At 42.6% G+C, this 18,361-nt stretch overlaps 1 protein-coding gene across 9 annotated transcripts in view; it reads right to left on the minus strand.

Moving 5' to 3' along the window:
• Positions 1-1,015: 1,015 nt before the first annotated feature.
• Positions 1,016-18,361, minus strand: part of LOC124123177 — a 76,761-nt gene continuing 59,415 nt past the window's right edge. For all 9 annotated transcript variants that reach the window (XM_046486465.2, XM_046486456.2, XM_046486464.2 and 6 more), the window contains 4 exons: positions 12,806-12,951; positions 11,295-11,375; positions 5,066-5,201; positions 1,016-3,687 (listed from right to left, as the gene is read on the minus strand). In XM_046486465.2, the coding sequence (XP_046342421.2) occupies positions 2,562-3,687; positions 5,066-5,201; positions 11,295-11,375; positions 12,806-12,951 (1,489 nt within the window). In that variant the 3' untranslated portion in view covers positions 1,016-2,561. The remainder of the gene's footprint in view (positions 3,688-5,065; positions 5,202-11,294; positions 11,376-12,805; positions 12,952-18,361) is intronic.

The following is an 18,361-nucleotide window of genomic DNA, read 5'->3' on the forward strand; positions in this document are numbered from 1 at the left end:
GATATTGCTGGAATATTGCTAAAAGCGGCGTAAAACCATACTCAGTCAGTCAGTCAGTCTTGTTAGCACGCAACCACTGTATCGGCTTCAGAACGCCGTCGCAGTATCTGAAACCTGTCGGTATATACTTACTATTGATCAAACCGTCCACACACATAATGCTATCTCCCAGGACCCGTGTATTGACATTTGTTGATAGACACGGATGTTAAGAGCTGTTGAAATGAGTGTTTGTGAGGTAAACCACCATTTGACATTGTGGGATGAGTTGGATATGCCCAGTATTATAATTCAGATTAGAAAATAGCAGGTCATGCTAACATGCAGGACAGAAAATGGATCCTGGTGTTGACGTTATATTTATACAGTTTGATGACGTTAATATTGCTATCGAACGTTAATATATAATTACAGAGTCGCTAGACAATACATATAGGGTTAATCTAAATTTCAAATTCTCAATTTAAAACTTAAATATTGTGCTGGCGTTTGCTTCTTTCTTTTGAATACATCGTTCAGTCGTCACGTCACCGCATGGATTCCCCACATTGTAAAACGAAACCTTCAAACACCCCGGTCTTGTTCATGGACTAGCAAATGTTTGTTTGTTTGTTTGTTGTTTAACGCTACACTCAGCAATAGTCCAGCTATATGACGGTGCTTGTAAATTATCGAGTCTGAACCAAACAATAGAGTAATTGAGAATTTATCATGAGCATCGATATACGCAATTGGGAAACGATGAAATGCTTCAACCAAGTCAGCGAGCCTGATCATCCGATCCCGTTAGTCGCCTCTTACGACAAACATGGGTTGCTGAAGACCTATTCTAATCCGGATCTTGACGGGTTTGCTCGGAAATAACGTCGCTTCTTATAACACACACGCCATGTGAACGTGTTGAATTGATCTCGGTTCAAAGGCAGCTGTTGTTCAAGACATCCAAGGCCTTAATGGTTATATAAAAAGGAAGCTCATTAATCGTCTCCTTGTTGACACAACACGCACAGAGGACTAGAACAAATCGGTTTATTTTCACTGCCATACTTAACACTTTGTAACGTGACATTGAACACATATGCAAACAGGGTTACCATTCAGAATATAGTATCGCATATGAGCACGTAAAACAAACAAAATGGACGGCACTAGCTACTCTAATCCTTTTTTCCCATTCGTTGATCATCCAGAACATTGGGTCGTGGCATCCGTCTATATATTCATCAAACTGACAAACTCCGAACAGTGCAAGGTCATAGTAACATAACAACACCAAGCTCCACACAGCGCGTTGACGAAAACGACGTTCTGGTCGATAGCTTTAAATGCCCTCAACCATAAATTGATTCTCATCAGAAGACAATGTGTTTGGAATGAATTCTTGAAAAGTATATCAACTCGTGTATTTAGGATAATCCCATCAATATTCACTACATAGCAACTGACGCCAAAAACAAGGGAGGTAACTCAGACTTCTTTAGCACAATATTAACAAATTAAACATATCGTAACAAGATAAAACACGGTTCACGATGAACTCTAAATGAAATAAGTTAGACATACTCAAACAGTGTTTTTTTCTGTTTTACTGATAACAGTGATCGCGGCGATAAACCCTGAATGTTAAAACGGAACACAATGTATTTAGGTGCGTAACATATCGACTTCGTTCTTAACGTCAATTATAAATATGCGTCGACCAGATGTGAATGATATGGCCAGCATCCTTAGAACGACCATTTTGAAAGTGTCAACGGATTATGTCATGAACATTATGCCATTTAATATAACAGATTCAATAAAAACTTATCAAAACAACGACACAATTATCCACCGAGCCCTCTTGTGGCCGGTGTGAAGAGATCTCCATTTCAAATGTGAAATTAACAATTGAAATGCATCATATCATAGAATTCAACAATCATAATACTTCAATATATTTGACATGAAATCACAATTGAATCTCTCTTACAGGCAGCAACAAGATGTATATTTTTCGCAAAACTCAATTGTAATCCTTATTTGAAAGAAACGGAGGATAAACTACGAATCGTTGTCAACGAACTAGAGTGACATTTGCATCGAAAGCATTCACCACAATAGGAATGAACATACCAAACAATCAGTACAGATGCTCATAGTCACATTACACTGCTTAAGTTTCTTTCACACATGCTATAGGTAATACCATTATGAGATCACAAGATGTCCAATTTCACAGATATATATCCAGTTGGCGGCTATTCACAAGCGGAACAATAATCACATATTGCTGTCAATCACCTGTCAAGAGCAAACAATATCGAATGCCAAGATATCGATTAAAAGCATCTATTTCATTTATTACGCGTCGATCACCGAGCGCCGGTATTAATATCCTCACAGGCAGTCGCCATCGCAAAACGCTAGGACGACGACCGTATCCATGGCGACCAGAAATGTATTGATTCCGCGACAAGGGAATGATCAATTCGGCCGAAATGGTCTTGAAATGCAATTATATTCAAACGGGCAATTGTGCTTGTGTTTCTAAATGCTTAATCACATCGCTGCTTGCGATCTCACGTTTTAAAGTTGTTGGGCGCTTGTATCGTATCGGATGTGTCACTTCCGGTGTGAGAACCTCGCGAGTTCTCGTGAGAGTCTTGTGAGACCGCCCCAATTTTGAAACGGAAGTGGTCCTCCTTGGAATTGCTCATAATAGTCCTAAATGATTTCTCCAGCCCTTTCTTGCAGTCCACACTCCGTTCCTTACGGAGGCCGTGTTTGTCTCCCCTTTCCGAGAGCAGGCGGTCCATGCGTGGAAAACTAATCTCTTGATCCTCTCCGGCCGCTAACATATTGTCATGTTCGTCAAACGAATAAATGTGTTCACTTTGAGCCTTAATAGAAGCTTTGGTCGCGTCAATTGACGCATTTTCACGAATTCGCATTTTAGATGAGTGTAGACTTTTCCCACTGAACTGGTTTGGGTCACTTTTAGATTTGGACGAGTTACTTAGTTTCGTCTTGAACAAAACGTTGGAATCCGACTTGGACGCATGACTCAGTGACGGTTTCAAGGGATGACGCGCTTCCGGTTTTCCGGCACTGTTTGGTTCGTGTTTCTCGTTTTTCGTGTTCTCCGTTGATTTCCGTCGAGGCTTAGGAGTCTCTACTCGAGGAAACGTTTCCTTCTTCAACTGAACGCATAACTCCTGTTTCCACGTGAATTTCACGGGCTTCTTCTGTTCCGTGTTTGTGGTTTCATGTTCAAAATCATTAAATGAGTACAGATCCATATAATCGACGCTCTCGTCGTCGCTGTTAAACGGACTGCCGAAGTCTATCGTCGCATCGCTCTCGTTATCGGAGGATTCGACCAACTGTTTCGATTTGCGCGGCTTCTTCGATGGCGTCGATGGCCTCTTTTTCGGTTTGGCCTTTTTGACTTTCGTGCTGTCCGCAGACCTCTTCAAATGCTCGATCATTTTTGGCTCCAGCGTTTTGTAATCTCGGAAGTTCATGAGCTCGACTGGCGACACATTCTGGTGGCAGAATGTTAGTACGTTGTGTTCTGCTGATTTACACAGAGCTCCAGCTGATATCTTGTGCAGCTGAACCGTGTTTCCGCATATCTTCTTCATATCATCCTTGGACATGCGGAAATCGGCCATAGCGTCTCGAACACATACATAGCGGTCCAGTCTGAAAATAGAACAAATGTTAAAACACACCACAAAAACATACTATCTTTGCAAGGAAGGATATTCTTTTCCGCAACAAGACAATATAACAGAACGTTCTGTCATACTGAATATTTATTTAGGAACGATCAGACAAGTCTGTGGTGATCATTATGTTGAGGATGGTAAGAGGAGCCGCATCTGTATCTACTTCGACTTTCTACATTTACAATTGCATGTGCTACTTTCGTTAGTCTATTACACGGATGACATAACCCACTCTGAAGATGAAAATAAGGTTTGCACCAAGTGCTGCAAAAACACTAATGTTAACACATCTGTTTCAGATCTCTACAACACTAAAACTAACCTCCCTTTATGGATTGCTTACTACTACTACTACTACTACTACTACTACTACTGATACTACTACCAGTACTACTACTACTACTGCTGCTGCTGCTGCTACTACTACTACTGGGGCGGTCGGGTAGCCTAGTGATTAAAGCGTTCGCTCTTCACGCCGAGGACCCGGGTTCGACTCCCGAACTCACTGCTACTACTACTACTACTACTACTACTACTACTACTACTACTGCTTCCTGTACTTCGACTTTCCCTGTACTATAGCACTATCTATGGCCTGCATCTCAGTCCCTACAAAATGACAGGTCGTCCTATGACTTCACAGAGCCGAAAAAAACTAATCTGACACATTCACGATTCTACTGATGAAACTACCGCTTTAAGTATGTGTCTCCTACTCTAACATGTACAAACATCTGGTAATATTTTGCTGGCTACTACGATTAGTACTGCAGTTTCTACTACCCACTACTTTGATTTTGATTTGCACGTTTGGCGGCGGTCTTTAAATAATTGAGTCTGGAGTTTTCAGCAATCCATGCTTGTCGTAAGAAGCGACTATGCTTGTCGTAAGAGGCAACTTTGCCTGTCGTAAGAGGCGACTATGCTTGTCGTAAGGGGCGACTAACGGGATTGGGTTGTCAGGCTCACTGACTGGGTGGATGCGTGTCATCGTAACCCAACTGAGCAGATAGATGCTCGTGATGTCAGTCACTGGATTGTCTTGTCCAGATTCGAGAATTTGGAGACCGCCGTCTAAAATCTGGAATAGTTCTGAGTGCGGCGTTAAACATCAAATATACAAAACTACACGTACGCCTATTGATACTTCTCGAGTTAAATCTGCTAGTTTCGTTCGACACAATGCATATCTTCTAAATAAATTTACATTTATTTCACAAACGTGTCTTCTACAACTCGTGACATGGGTGTGAGACATGATTACATCTAACTGTCTTCCTCAGCAGTCAGTGTCAAACGTCATCCGTGAAAAACTGACAGACAAGCATCATGTGTCTGAGTAAACAACCCACCTGTCTGCGCTTTCAAGGTGGAGGTCATAGGTTCGGATCGCTGACGTCATCTCCACGTCAAAGAGGTCGTCCGTCTCGTCTTCCGGGTCAGAGGGCACGTCAGCAAAAATGTCAAACCCCTTGCCCTCCGCAGCATCTGAAACATGGATAATCAGGATTATACGCGGCTGCCGAGCCAACAAAGAAATGCCAATTTCAGATGAGGTGTATTTTTAGATCAGGTTGGTCGAAATAGGTCGTTTGCCTTTCTGCGCGGAGAAGTTTGCTGATGTTTAGGACGTGTTGATTCAGTCGGGTCCTGCGAGCGCATCTTGGAGGTAACTTCCGTGCCAAGATGCGAGAGGTTTTCCGAGATGAGTATTTCAGTATTTCGGAGCATGCTATTTACGGAGCATGATAATATCGGTCCCGTTTATCTGCCGACCAGCACGCGTTGCTTTGGTTCAGTGAGAAATGCTGTCATTTCATGCACCACTGCGAAACCCAAATGTGGTGAAGGGATTTTTTTTTATATTGTTGAGCACAGTTCTTGTACTTATAAGACCTGCAGTCTGTACACAGTATTAACTACAAGACGCCGGCTTCCTCGAAAATATGAATGAAATGTATTTACACACGATAAAAGGGAGTTACGTCTTTTAATTCCTCTTACACGCTCCAGTTATTTTGAATCGCCAAACAAACGAACCCTAATCCCATTGAATTGATTTTAATCGGGAAAATATTTCATGACTGTTTGTCAACTAGTTTACGACAAACAACATACAAATTATTTTAAAAATATTTTTATCTTCAGTAAGACTGCAGCAAGCCTAATACATCAAAAACAACTTTTTCCCGCTGTTCCAATAGCAACGACGAGAAAGCTATTTCAGTGATCTAAACTTGTTTTCTTCGGCGTACGAGGGCAATTTGACATAAGGCAAAGCAATCAATCACAAAAATTGGCAAACAGCCAACTGACGTCACGGCAGCACGTGTGGTGAGTTCTTGCCGCTGAAGAAATTGACAAGCTAAAACGGCGACTTTTATTTGGCGTTTGGGCATAAACACCTTATGACTCCACAACATGATTGGGAAATGGAACGAGCATGCATAAATAACACACAACCCTGTAATTAGCAAACAGAAGAGTTTTACAGCAGACATTCATTCCCCTGGGGAATATAATTATATTCTTATATGTCGAGGGTATAATTCATAGTAATATGCTCATTTCAGATGAGGGGGCCATACAGATGCTGATTCATTTCGCTTTGATGGCTGACCACAAACTGGATATTTGCACATGTAATCAAATGATACGGACGTAATGATTCGATGGAAATAAGTATGTAATCGATTCTGCACGATCTTGAATATGCTGTACGGTACACTGCCGAGACTGGTAGGTCGTGATTCGATCCCCTAGCCGCGTCAAACTAAAAGAGGTTAAAATGTTGTACTTTTCGTTAGCCTTCCTGGTCCTCGGCTTGAGGGGCTAACAAGGATTGGTCGGGTCGGAGTCAGTACACTGTGTCTGTCTGTGGTATCCGTGTTAAAACTGCGGCTTGGTATCTGGGACCAGTACAATCACACAATCACACACTCACACGCCCGTACGCTTATTAGCACACACACAGACACGTATGGAGTGAGTGAGTGAATGAGTATGGTTTTACGCCGCTTTTAACAATATTCCAGCAATATCACGTCGGGACACGTATGGACGTTGCTATATAAGTGTAACTTTTTTTAAAAAGTGACGTTAGGTCCCATTTCATTTTGACCTTGTATGGTACACATTAATCTGAAATTAGGTTTAACGTCGTGTCCACGATTATTGCACTTATATGGCGACGTGCATGCACGTGTGTGTGTGTGTGTGTGTGTGTGTGTGTGTGTGTGGCTGCTTGTACTAGTCCGATTTATAGCCCACTGAGATACCATGTCCCAGTTTAACATGAATACCCCACGCAGACACAGTATACCGACTCCGAGCCGACCAGACAGCGTAACATCTTTCAACGTCTTTTGGTATGACGCGGCCGGGGATCGAACCCCGGACCTGCCGTTCTCCGCGCGAACGCTCTACCACTAGACCACGGAGGTGGTCGAAATTAATTTGAGAGCTGGACAGCTCTGTCTCAACCCAATTGGAACTCTTTCCATGACTGTTGTGTTTGTTGATGGCATGACTAGATTTCAAGCTATATGTTCTATTCATAAAGATAACTGATGAAAAGATGCATCTATAGATACCCGCAGGCAAGGTGATATATGCAGTATGACCAAATGTATACTGTCATTAACATATTTTCCCTTGCTTTGCTTGCTGAACTGGTGTGTCATCCTACCCCAGCCACGCCGACCAGCATCCATCTTCTAGAGGCGAAGAAATTGCCCCGTGGGTAGGTCGTTCGCTCCTCATCCCTAACACGTGTTAAACCCATTCTAGAAGAGTCCTGGGCCCACTTGCACAAAACGATCTCAGCGCTAAGACTATTGTAAGCCTATGCTAAAGTATGGGAGTTACGATCATCTTAGCGCTAAGATCGCTTTGTGCAAGTGGGCCCTGATCCGACGTGGCTGTAAAATTTCTAAAAATCCGCGAAAGACTCATTCACGCGAGGCGGCGACTTTCTTGGACGACATGTTTTCAGCTGTAATACAGCCGACAACAGAGTTTATAGAAAAATGTATTCCCTTATAATTGTCTATAGGGGGATATAGTACACCACGTGCTCCGTAAGAGCCGACAAAAAAAGGGAATCGGATGGTTGCCAAATGCGACATCTACCCCAACGACATGGTCCGTTACCCACGCTGTCGGCAGTTGACTTGCGTAATTATCCCGAATTTGATCTTTGATAAACAGTTATTGATAGACATTTCAGATTGCGGCGGAGAACGCCATTCAATCGCTCTGAAAATGAAATTCGATCGTATCCATGGAAACATTGCCTATTATCGTATGGTTGCCAGGTCGTCGTTGTTAGGTATGCTTAGGGCGTATACCGTACACGGTTTTCTTATAACCGTGATTGAGCAATATTCAGTACAGTGCCATTTCATCCCGTGAGACACGAAGCTCCAATTAACTTTCTTGTTTCGTGATTTCATTTCGCTGACTCACATGTGCATGACATATCGTTTTCCAAATCCTATCTTTGACTTGTATCGCAGCAGACAAATGTCATTAGTCATCCTGCCCCACCTGTTCATAAAGGCTGTCTTCCTTTGACATATAAACATAACACGATATTCATCAAGTGCGCGCAGTTTGTGATACGACTCCGTTGCCTAGGAATATTGACATCACTTTCTCTCTTTCAAATATGTTTAGTCAGAATCACAAAAACATATTAGTAAACTAAATCGGTATTAACACGATAATGAACTAAGGAGAAACCATCGCCCCTTAAGAAAGCACTCCAATCGGACGTAATTGCCGCATTCAATCTCAAGTGGCGGTCGGGTAGCCTTGTGGTTAAAGCGTTCGCGCTTCACGCCGAAGACCCGGGTTCGATTCCCGACATGGGTACAATGTGTGAAGCCCATTTCGGGTGTCCCCCGTCGTGATATTGCTGGAATATTGCTAAAAGCGGCGTAAAACCATACTCACTCACTCACTCACTCACTCCATACGTGTCTGTGTGTGTGCGAATAAGCGTACGGGCGTGTGAGTGTGTGATTGTGTGATTGTACTGGTCCCAGATACCAAGCCGCAGTTTTAACACGGATACCACAGACAGACACAGTGTACTGACTCCGACCCGACCAATCCTTGTTAGCCCCTCAAGCCGAGGACCAGGAAGGCTAACGAAAAGTACAACATTTTAACCTCTTTTAGTTTGACGCGGCTAGGGGATCGAATCACGACCTACCAGTCTCGGCAGTGTACCGTACAGCATATTCAAGATCGTGCAGAATCGATTACATACTTATTTCCATCGAATCATTACGTCCGTATCATTTGATTACATGTGCAAATATCCAGTTTGTGGTCAGCCATCAAAGCGAAATGAATCAGCATCTGTATGGCCCCCTCATCTGAAATGAGCATATTACTATGAATTATACCCTCGACATATAAGAATATAATTATATTCCCCAGGGGAATGAATGTCTGCTGTAAAACTCTTCTGTTTGCTAATTACAGGGTTGTGTGTTATTTATGCATGCTCGTTCCATTGCACGTGCTTCCCCAAATGGCGGTGGGGCTGGAATATTGCTAAAAGCGGCGTAAAACCATACTCACTCACTCACTCACAGACGTGCTTCCCCAAATGGCGGTGGGGCTGGAATATTGCTAAAAGCGGCGTAAAACCATACTCACTCACTCACTTCAGTTTTCTGACATTCTTTATATTACATCTTAAAAGACAACTTAACTTCGCGCAAAAGATCTCCAAAAATTATTTCATTTCATAATGTTCGTGTATATCACATACAATAAAATGGCAAGGATAATGTGTCACACATAGTGTTTAGTCAAGCCAAGGCCCTGAGCCTGGTTTCGCATAAAATGCCTGTGAACCTCATTTCCATAAACTGTACACAGTTCACCGGTCGCCATGCTTGTGCTCGCACACAATACACACTTGAAAAACATAGGCCTATTGTACTGGCGGTTCGCACTTGACGCAACCACATTGCGAAACATAAATCCCATCTTCCCGACGCAAGGGGGTTAACTGACTTGAAAAGTCCAGTTTCCACCCTTGCCGAACGAGGCCGGGATTTCTGGGTTCGATCGTAGCGCCACCAGTGGCTATCACGAGTTATGGACTGGACTTTTATAGTCAGTTAACCCCCTTGCCTCGAGAAGATGCATAAAACCTGATATTATAAAAAAAAAATTATGTTGATCAAACATATATCAAATAATCATATTTAAGTTAATGATTAAAATAACAGAAAATATCGTACGTGTTTTTTTTAATCCAAAGTAGCTTCCCCCTTGAAAAAGCAGCTCGTTTTTAGGGATGATGAATATTACAATCGGTAAGTCGGCGAATATTGTACAATATGTTAATCTGTATACCAGTCCAAGATTATTTACGGTACACCTCACCAGTGAAACGTCAGATACAACGATATCGAATACGTGATGCGCATGCGTTCTACAAGCACGAGCAGCACGTGTTGCTCGTCTCATCTGCGCGTCGTACAGGTGATCGCGGAATGTGAAGTACTCCACGCCACGTTGCTCTCCTCACATTCCTTGGAGATTCCCACAGCACGATAAACTAGGAGCTGGTCTTCCTATAAAAGAATCTCTTTTTTTTCCAGTTACAGTTATTCCGCGATGAGGGAACGGCATTTTTCTAAACTATGAGGTGAGGTGAGGTGAAATGGGGTTTAACGTCGCGTCCAAGATTATTGCCCTTATACAGCGACGTGCATGCACGCGTGTGTGTGTGTGTGTGTGGCTGCATGTACTAGTCCGGACTGATGCCGATTTATAGTGGATACTGACATACCATGCCGCAGTTTAACATGAATACCCCACTCAGACACAGTATACTGACTCCGAGCCGACCAGTCCTAGTTTTAGCCCCTTAATGCAGAGCGAAAGACAGGGTAACAACAAGTACCATCTTTTAACGTCTTTTGGTATGACGCGGTCGGGGATCGAACCCCGGACCTTCCGCTCTCCGGGCGGACGCTCTACCACTAGACCACGTAGGCGGTCTTCTAAAGTATGAGAATGGATTTGTTTTTATAATGCTTATTTTGAATAATGTATGTATCCATATACAGATCATGCTTTTTGAGTATATCCTTATGTTTATAGACATTGCGTTGAAATTATTATCAAATAAAAAAAACTATGCCGCCATGTTAGCTTGATTGACGTTTAACGGTCATAAGTGAATTGGTTCAATATTGAGTGAACAGACGTGCATTACATGGATTTGACTTCTTACATGGGTAGTTGTGCCAATCTTGTTGTTTAACGCTGCACTCAGCAATATTCCTGCTATATGACGGCGGTCTGTAAATAATCGAGCCTGGACCAGACAATCCAGTGATTGACATCATGAATATCGATCCACCCAATTGGTATCGATGACAGGCATCAACCAAGTCAGCAATGCTGACCACCCGATCCCGTTAGTCGCCTGTTACGACAAACATGGTCACCTTTTACGGCAAGCATGGGTTGCTGAAGACATATTCCAACCCGGATCTTCACGGGTCCAGATCTGTTGGGAGATTACGTGACCCTGGGTTGTCAACTCACCGCATGATACGGATGTACCGTTGAATTCCCATGGCGTTTCTTCGTTCTCAGTGTCAAATCCATTGATGTCTCCAAAGTATCCTGTCATGAAAAGACAATTATTATTATTAACACTCAAAACGTTAACAATAAGAATACTTTGAATGAAAACATTACCTGTTGATATTGATATTTTTGAAAATATGATATATAACACCATGACATATTTTAGTAACCGTGTTTCAGATTACTTTGCGACATGAATCATGATGACGTATAATATTAAAACAATAATACAAGACGTTAAAAGATGGTACTTGTTGTTACCCTGTCTGGCGCTCGGCATTAAGGGGCTAAAACAAGGACTGGTCGGCTCGGAGTCAGTATACTGTGTCTGAGTGGGGTATTCATGTTAAACTGCGGCATGGTATCTCAGTAAGCTAGCACTATAAATCGGCATCAGTCCGGACTAGTACAAGCAGCCACACAAACACACACACGTGCATGCACGTCGCTATATAAGTGCAATAATCTTGGACGCGACGTTAAACCCCATTTCACCTCACCTCCATTGCCTTGGGCAGATGTTCCAAATATTGAAACATACAAAAGTATACAACCGAAAATAATGCATATTGGATTCATTTCGAAAAGCATTAAAAAATATCGATCGTGTCTAAATATCGAATTAATAATGAGATGCCCTTATGCATGAAGAATATCAATAAGAAATTTTATAACTGCTAATATCATACCGTGACCCTCTACAACTCTATTAGCAAATGATACAGCGTTTACGCATCGGGGCTTCTCAGTCGAACCTCCATGCACTCAGCCAATTCTAGATCAATTTATTGATTATGTCGTAAACCTGACCGATCCATCTCGCGTCAGGTCCAAAGCTCATTAGCGTCTCGCCATCCTTCCTAGCTATAGGTCACAGTATCTAATTAATCACAAGAAGGGCTCTGGCCACTTAAACGCTGACCGCAAGCTGGCGAGTGACCCACACCCCCAAGACAAGCGGACGCAGTGTCGCAAAACAAATCCCTTGCTGCTCGTCCCATGGGACATTGTATCGTCGTGGACTGCTGTTGTCGTGAAAGTGGGACACAATATGGCTCCTTCAACCAGGTCTAAAAGTCGCGTTACTCAATAATATAGATGATGTTTAACTTGTGTTTCAATAAGAGATAATCTAACGCCATGTTTTGGAATGTTATCGTGCCAAGTCTTCATTTTGTAATCCGAACACGCAATCACTATTTAATGTAATATTAAACAGCCTGGGGCTGTGTACGCATTCAACTATGACGTGTTTTTTTTATCAACAGGCGATATCTATTATCCGCGTTTGTATTTAAGTGCCTGTTTCATTTCGGTGCAAACCGGTACAAACCGGTACATGTGCGCTCTGAAGGGGGAAATAAACAACCTCACACCGGAATTCGCATAAATTTCCTATGACGTCATAAAAAGGTCAAAGGTTATACATGTTTCGTCAAGGTCAGAATGTACACAGGGTCACAAACCTTTGAGCAGGGTTGTCATGGCGGGCGAGTGAGATATCTTTATCGGGGTCTTGCCGCCATACGTAGCTATGCTTGGGTCGGCGCCACACGACAGGAGAAGGCGGACAATTTCTACGTGGTCGTTTTCAACAGCATCGTGAATTGGTCTGAAGAAAAAGAAATACGAATGTTTAATTTCTAACATTTTCCGATTGTGATACAGGCAATCTCAGGATCAACTTTAAAGCAATGCACAGAATCTTATCATATATGACATTCTGATCTACTGTCTGTGTAACGGTTAAACATGTTCCATGATACCTCCAAACAAATACAATGTATATCACCATCGGAATACTTTCAAGGAATTTATATTCAAAGGGCATTTAAGTTTTTTTTTAAATATAGAGATGGATAGAAGTTTATATTCGGAAACAAACTGAATGGCGACTCTCTCTCTCTCTCTCTCTCTCTCTCTCTCTATATATATATATATATATAGGTTGCTTGGTTGGTTTGTTGTTTAACGCCGCACTCAGCAATATTCCAGCTATATGACGGCGGTCTGTAAATAATCGAGTCTGGACCAGACAATCCATTGATTAATATCATGAGCATCAATCCACGCAATTGGGATTAATGACATGCATCAACCAAGTCATAAACCTGACCACCCGATCCCGTTAGTCGCCTTTTACGACAAGCATAGTCGCCTTTTTACGGCAAGCATGGGATGTTGAAGACCTATTCTATCCCGGAATCTTCACGGGTCATTTACATATATATATATATATGTGATTAAATATATATATTATTTGTATATGTATATGTATTTGATTCCAGGACACACTCCACAATTACCGCATTATCTGTATTAGACTATGTAACTTTATATACTTATCTATACTTATGCATATGTGTACATATATAAACTACTAGAATCAAATACGCCTTGTGTATACAAAATCGGTCATCCTTTAAATCCGTCCCCGCGCACTGATAAATCAACTCAGCCTATGGTAAAACTGCATTTCCTCAAGTCGTAGAAGAAGAACGGTTAAGCCAGCACATTAAATAAGCCTGTTTATTCGGTATAGGCCAAAGGCCAAATTACATGATACAACAGACAAAAAGATACAACAGCGTACACGCGGGATCCGACTCATACAGGCATGTATTTTTAACTTAATGCATATTGAAATCCACCCCACCCTTTTCATAATGGGTATCCGGTAGTATGATCATGTGATGGTTTATATCATTGCTTATCACGATTCTTACGGGAGTTGAGAAAGAAATAGCTGCAGTGTTTGACAACAAGAGCACCGATCAACGTAATTGGGATACGATGACATGTTTCAACCAAGTCAGCGGGCCTGACAACCCGATCCCGTTAGTCATCTCGTATGACAAAAATGGGGTACTGAATACCAAAAATCACATTTTAAAATTTAAAACGCTTGGTATGTCTTTGAATTAATTTATGACGTACGTCGAGAAGCTTTCCCACGGAAACGAATTTTAAATAAACATAGCTGAAGAGTGATCAAGCTGACCTGTGTTTGTTTATGAGCGTGCAATTGTAGTCGTGTATTTGTTTTTGTCACATCGGAGCATAATTTTCCATAGCGACGTGGAGAATTGAAATACAGATTTTTTTTATTCCAAGGCGGGCGGGACTTGAAATAATACGGACATCCTAACCCGGATCGTCACTGGGGTAGATGACGTGAAGGTCCGGGGTAGAATAGGTCTTCAGCAACCCATGCTTGCCGGAAAAGGCGACCATGCTTGTCGTAAGAGGCGACTAACGGGATCGGGTGGTCAGGCTCGCTGACTTGGTTTGAAGCATGTCATCGATCCCAATTGCGTGGATCGATGCTCATGATATCAATCACTGAATTGTCTGGTCCAGACTCGATGATAGCTGGAATATTGCTGAGTGCGGCGCTAAAAAACCCAAACAACCAACCACTAGGGGAGGTGATGATGATGATGATGCTGCTGCTGCTGATGATGATGATTGAGAAGTATGTGAAACAAAAAGAACTGCTGATACAAAGTTATGTTTCAACTACCATTACCATTGTTTCAAAAATGAATGAAATGCTATATACTCATTAAACTTGTAACGTAGACCTACATCGATGTGCGGAAACAGCGACGACGACTGAGATCCGCCAGATTACCATATGTTGGGGAATAGCTCTCTCCGCGCAACTCTAATCTGAATTTCTGTTTATAGAAGTTCCAGAAATAGGTTCGTTCCTACTGCGATAATTACATACATACTAATGTGGAAATAAGATAAAAAATACCAATAGAATGTCAGTGGTTAAGGGACCAGCTATTGGACATTATGGGGTGGGGCTGTGGGTGGTTGCGGTAGAGAGATCTGTTTTTAGTGTCATGTGATATAATAACATGAAAATATAACCTAAAAACAATTGGTGCGGTGACCAATGAGTGAGTGAGTCGGGTTTAACGCCGCTTTTAACATTATTCCAGTTATATCACAGGGGGTGATGCAGGTCTGAGACGTTAACCACTTCGGTGAAACCCAAGAGCACGGGTATGGTGCTGACAAACCTAGAAACATAATCGGGGCGAACCAGGATTCGAACCCACAATCACAGGTTTCTGGCGTGCCCAAGGGACGCAACTCTGCACAGCGAATCGCGGCGCCTTAGACGGAAGCTCATAGACTTGGACCAGTCTCTCATTCAAAACTAAATGTTCTGACCATGGTTGAACAGGAGTCACTAGTTTCAATAGTGCACGTGACTATCACAGAATATGTTTCCACTGCAAATTTTACCGTTAAATACATATTGCTCGATATCTGTCAGTCACCTAGACCCAAGAGAAAACTGTTAAAAACGACTTCAATTCAAGTCTAGAATGATTTGGGAAGTCAAGATTGCCTCAGCTCTAGGAATTTGAGGATTGTTTGAAGCTCCATTTGGATTTTATTTTTTTCATTTTGTACATTTATATTACGAAGTAAGATAACTTTATTTCTGGGATTAAATGTCTAGATATCAGTGTACAAACGTACTTCTGTTAACCATGAAAAAGCCACTGACTTTGTCATTTGCCAACCCCACCATGAGCGGAATGGCTCTTTCGGCAGTGCCGGGCCGCGTCATACAAAAAGACGTTAAAAGATTGTACTTGTTGTTACCCTGTCTGGCGCTCGGCATTAAGGGGCTAAAACAAGGACTGGTCGGCTCGGAGTCAGTAAACTGTGTCTGAGTGGGGTATTCATGTTAAACTGCGGCATGGTATCTCAGTGAGCTAGCACCATAAATCGGCATCAGTCCGGACTAGTACAAGCAGCCACACACACACATACACGTGCATGCACGTCGCTATATAAGTGCAATAATCTTGGACGCGACGTTAAACCCAATTTCACCTCACCTCACCTTTCGGCAGTGTCTCAAGTGGACTTATTTCTGCTTAAAGGGTTGTGTTGGTATCGGGATGAGCCGAGATATCTCGTAATGAGTGCAATCTAGATAATCCCGTAGCTGATTTTTCCCAGTTTGCCCTTCAGGTATTGCGGGGCAAAGTCGGAGCAATTACCCGAGTTTCGAGCCACTGACTCGATGGGAATTGTGTGTATATGCGTGATCCGGCTGATTGTATGCCATCAATTATTTTACAGGTCATCGCGACACACATATTATGTACTTTGTGTACAAAAGCATTCACGTATAAAACTGAAAGCGGGTGAAAGCGCTGTGAATCTTGGCAACCACAATATTCGCTGACGTGATCGAACACAAACGATTCAGGAACAATTGCATCACACGTTCATGTTATTCATTGATATCCAATTACTGCTAATTCCTTACTGACGTTTAAAAAGACTGGTATTAGATCATAAAATATTCGGTTAGAAACAAGCTAATGAGTTTCACAAAACCGAGCGCGGTGGAGAATTGTGAACGTTGTCACGTGAGCCCGCCATCAATTACACGTGAAAAGGTCAGCTGTCGGGGTAATCACGTGACCAAATCAATTTCAGTTAGAATGACAGCTGAGCGCTGATTTATGATAATAACAGACAAGGGCAGCGTGCATGACTTTCACACCAAGGCATGCGTTGTGGGCTTTGTGCGGGCAGACATCTAGGTCAGTAGGCCAAAATTAAGCTGACGTCATGCTTCGACACGCGCGTTCAGACACAAGTTCGACTGAAGAGATAATGTGACCTTGAAAGATATTGACGAGACATAAAAAAGAATCTCTTTGCATCCTAATGAATGATTGATTAATAATATTAACGAACCTGACATTCCTCGCTGTTCGGGCAATGCTCTTTTTTGTGTAAAATATTTATCATGGCGTTAGCTGTATTGATGAAGAAGTTGGCGAATGATTGAATCGATCAAATAAATCAATGGTCTCACATATCCCCTAGGGAGTGAGTGAGTGAGTTGGGTTTAACGCCGCTTTTAACAGTATTCCAATTATATCACGGCGTGACAGTTTTATGTGGGAGGAATGCCCGAAGTGATGCAGGTTTCAGACGTTTACCACTTCGGTGAAACCCACGAGCACGGGTATGGTGCTGACAAACCTAGAAACATAATCGGGGCGAACCGGGATTCGAACCCACAATCATAGGTTTCTGGCGTGCCTAAGGGACGCAACTCTGCACAGCGAATCGCGGCGCCTTAAACGACTGGGCCACCCGTGCCCCCATATCCCCTAGTGACAGAGACTAGGTGGTTGTTACAAAGTCTAAAACTTTATACAGCCCGTTTAGCGAGTTAGCGTCGGTACAAAGAAATTTCAGTGTAGACCAGAGCACGGGTATGGTGCTGACATGCACTTATATGGATAGCGACCTGCATGCACGTGTGTGTGTGTGTGACTGTTTGTACTGGTCCGGACTAATACCGATTTTATAGTGCTAGCCCACTTAGATACATATACGTACAATATACTGTCTCCAACCAGTCCTTGTTTTAGCCCCTTAATGCCGAGCGTCAGGCGGGGTAACAACAAGTACCATCTTTTACCGTCTTTTGGTATGACGTGGCCGGGGATTGAAGCCCCGACCTTCAGCTCTCCGGGCAGACGCTCTACCACTAGACCACGGAGGCGGTCACATTGTGAGTGAGCGAGTTGGTTCTAACGCCGCTTTGAACAGAAGTCCTTTTATATAACTGCGTTAACACCTTAATGGGGGAGGAAAGCCAGGCGTGGTGTAGGTCTAAGACATTTATCGTTTTAGTGAAACCCACGAGCACGACTAGAATCATAATAAGGGCGAACCGGGATTCGAACCCACAATAATAGGCTTCTTGACTGCCCAAGAAACGCAACTCTGCACAGCGAATTGCGGGGCATGAGACGACGGGGCCACGCGTGCCCCAAAAGTACGTTGCATATCTCGTATGAATTCATAATATAACGTGGTTGCCTCCGTAAATATCAAAACCCAATTTTAATTAATCGTCGAGTTCACCGGAATGATAATCACTGAATGCTGTTTACGGAATATCATTGGAATGCGAGCCTGCGTTGTGAAGCTATCATGGGAGTCGGCCAAACAATCAAATT

The sequence above is a fragment of the Haliotis rufescens genome, unplaced genomic scaffold (assembly GCF_023055435.1).
Source record: "Haliotis rufescens isolate VD_foot unplaced genomic scaffold, xgHalRufe1.0.p SCAF_9, whole genome shotgun sequence".
Lineage (NCBI taxonomy): Eukaryota > Metazoa > Mollusca > Gastropoda > Lepetellida > Haliotidae > Haliotis > Haliotis rufescens.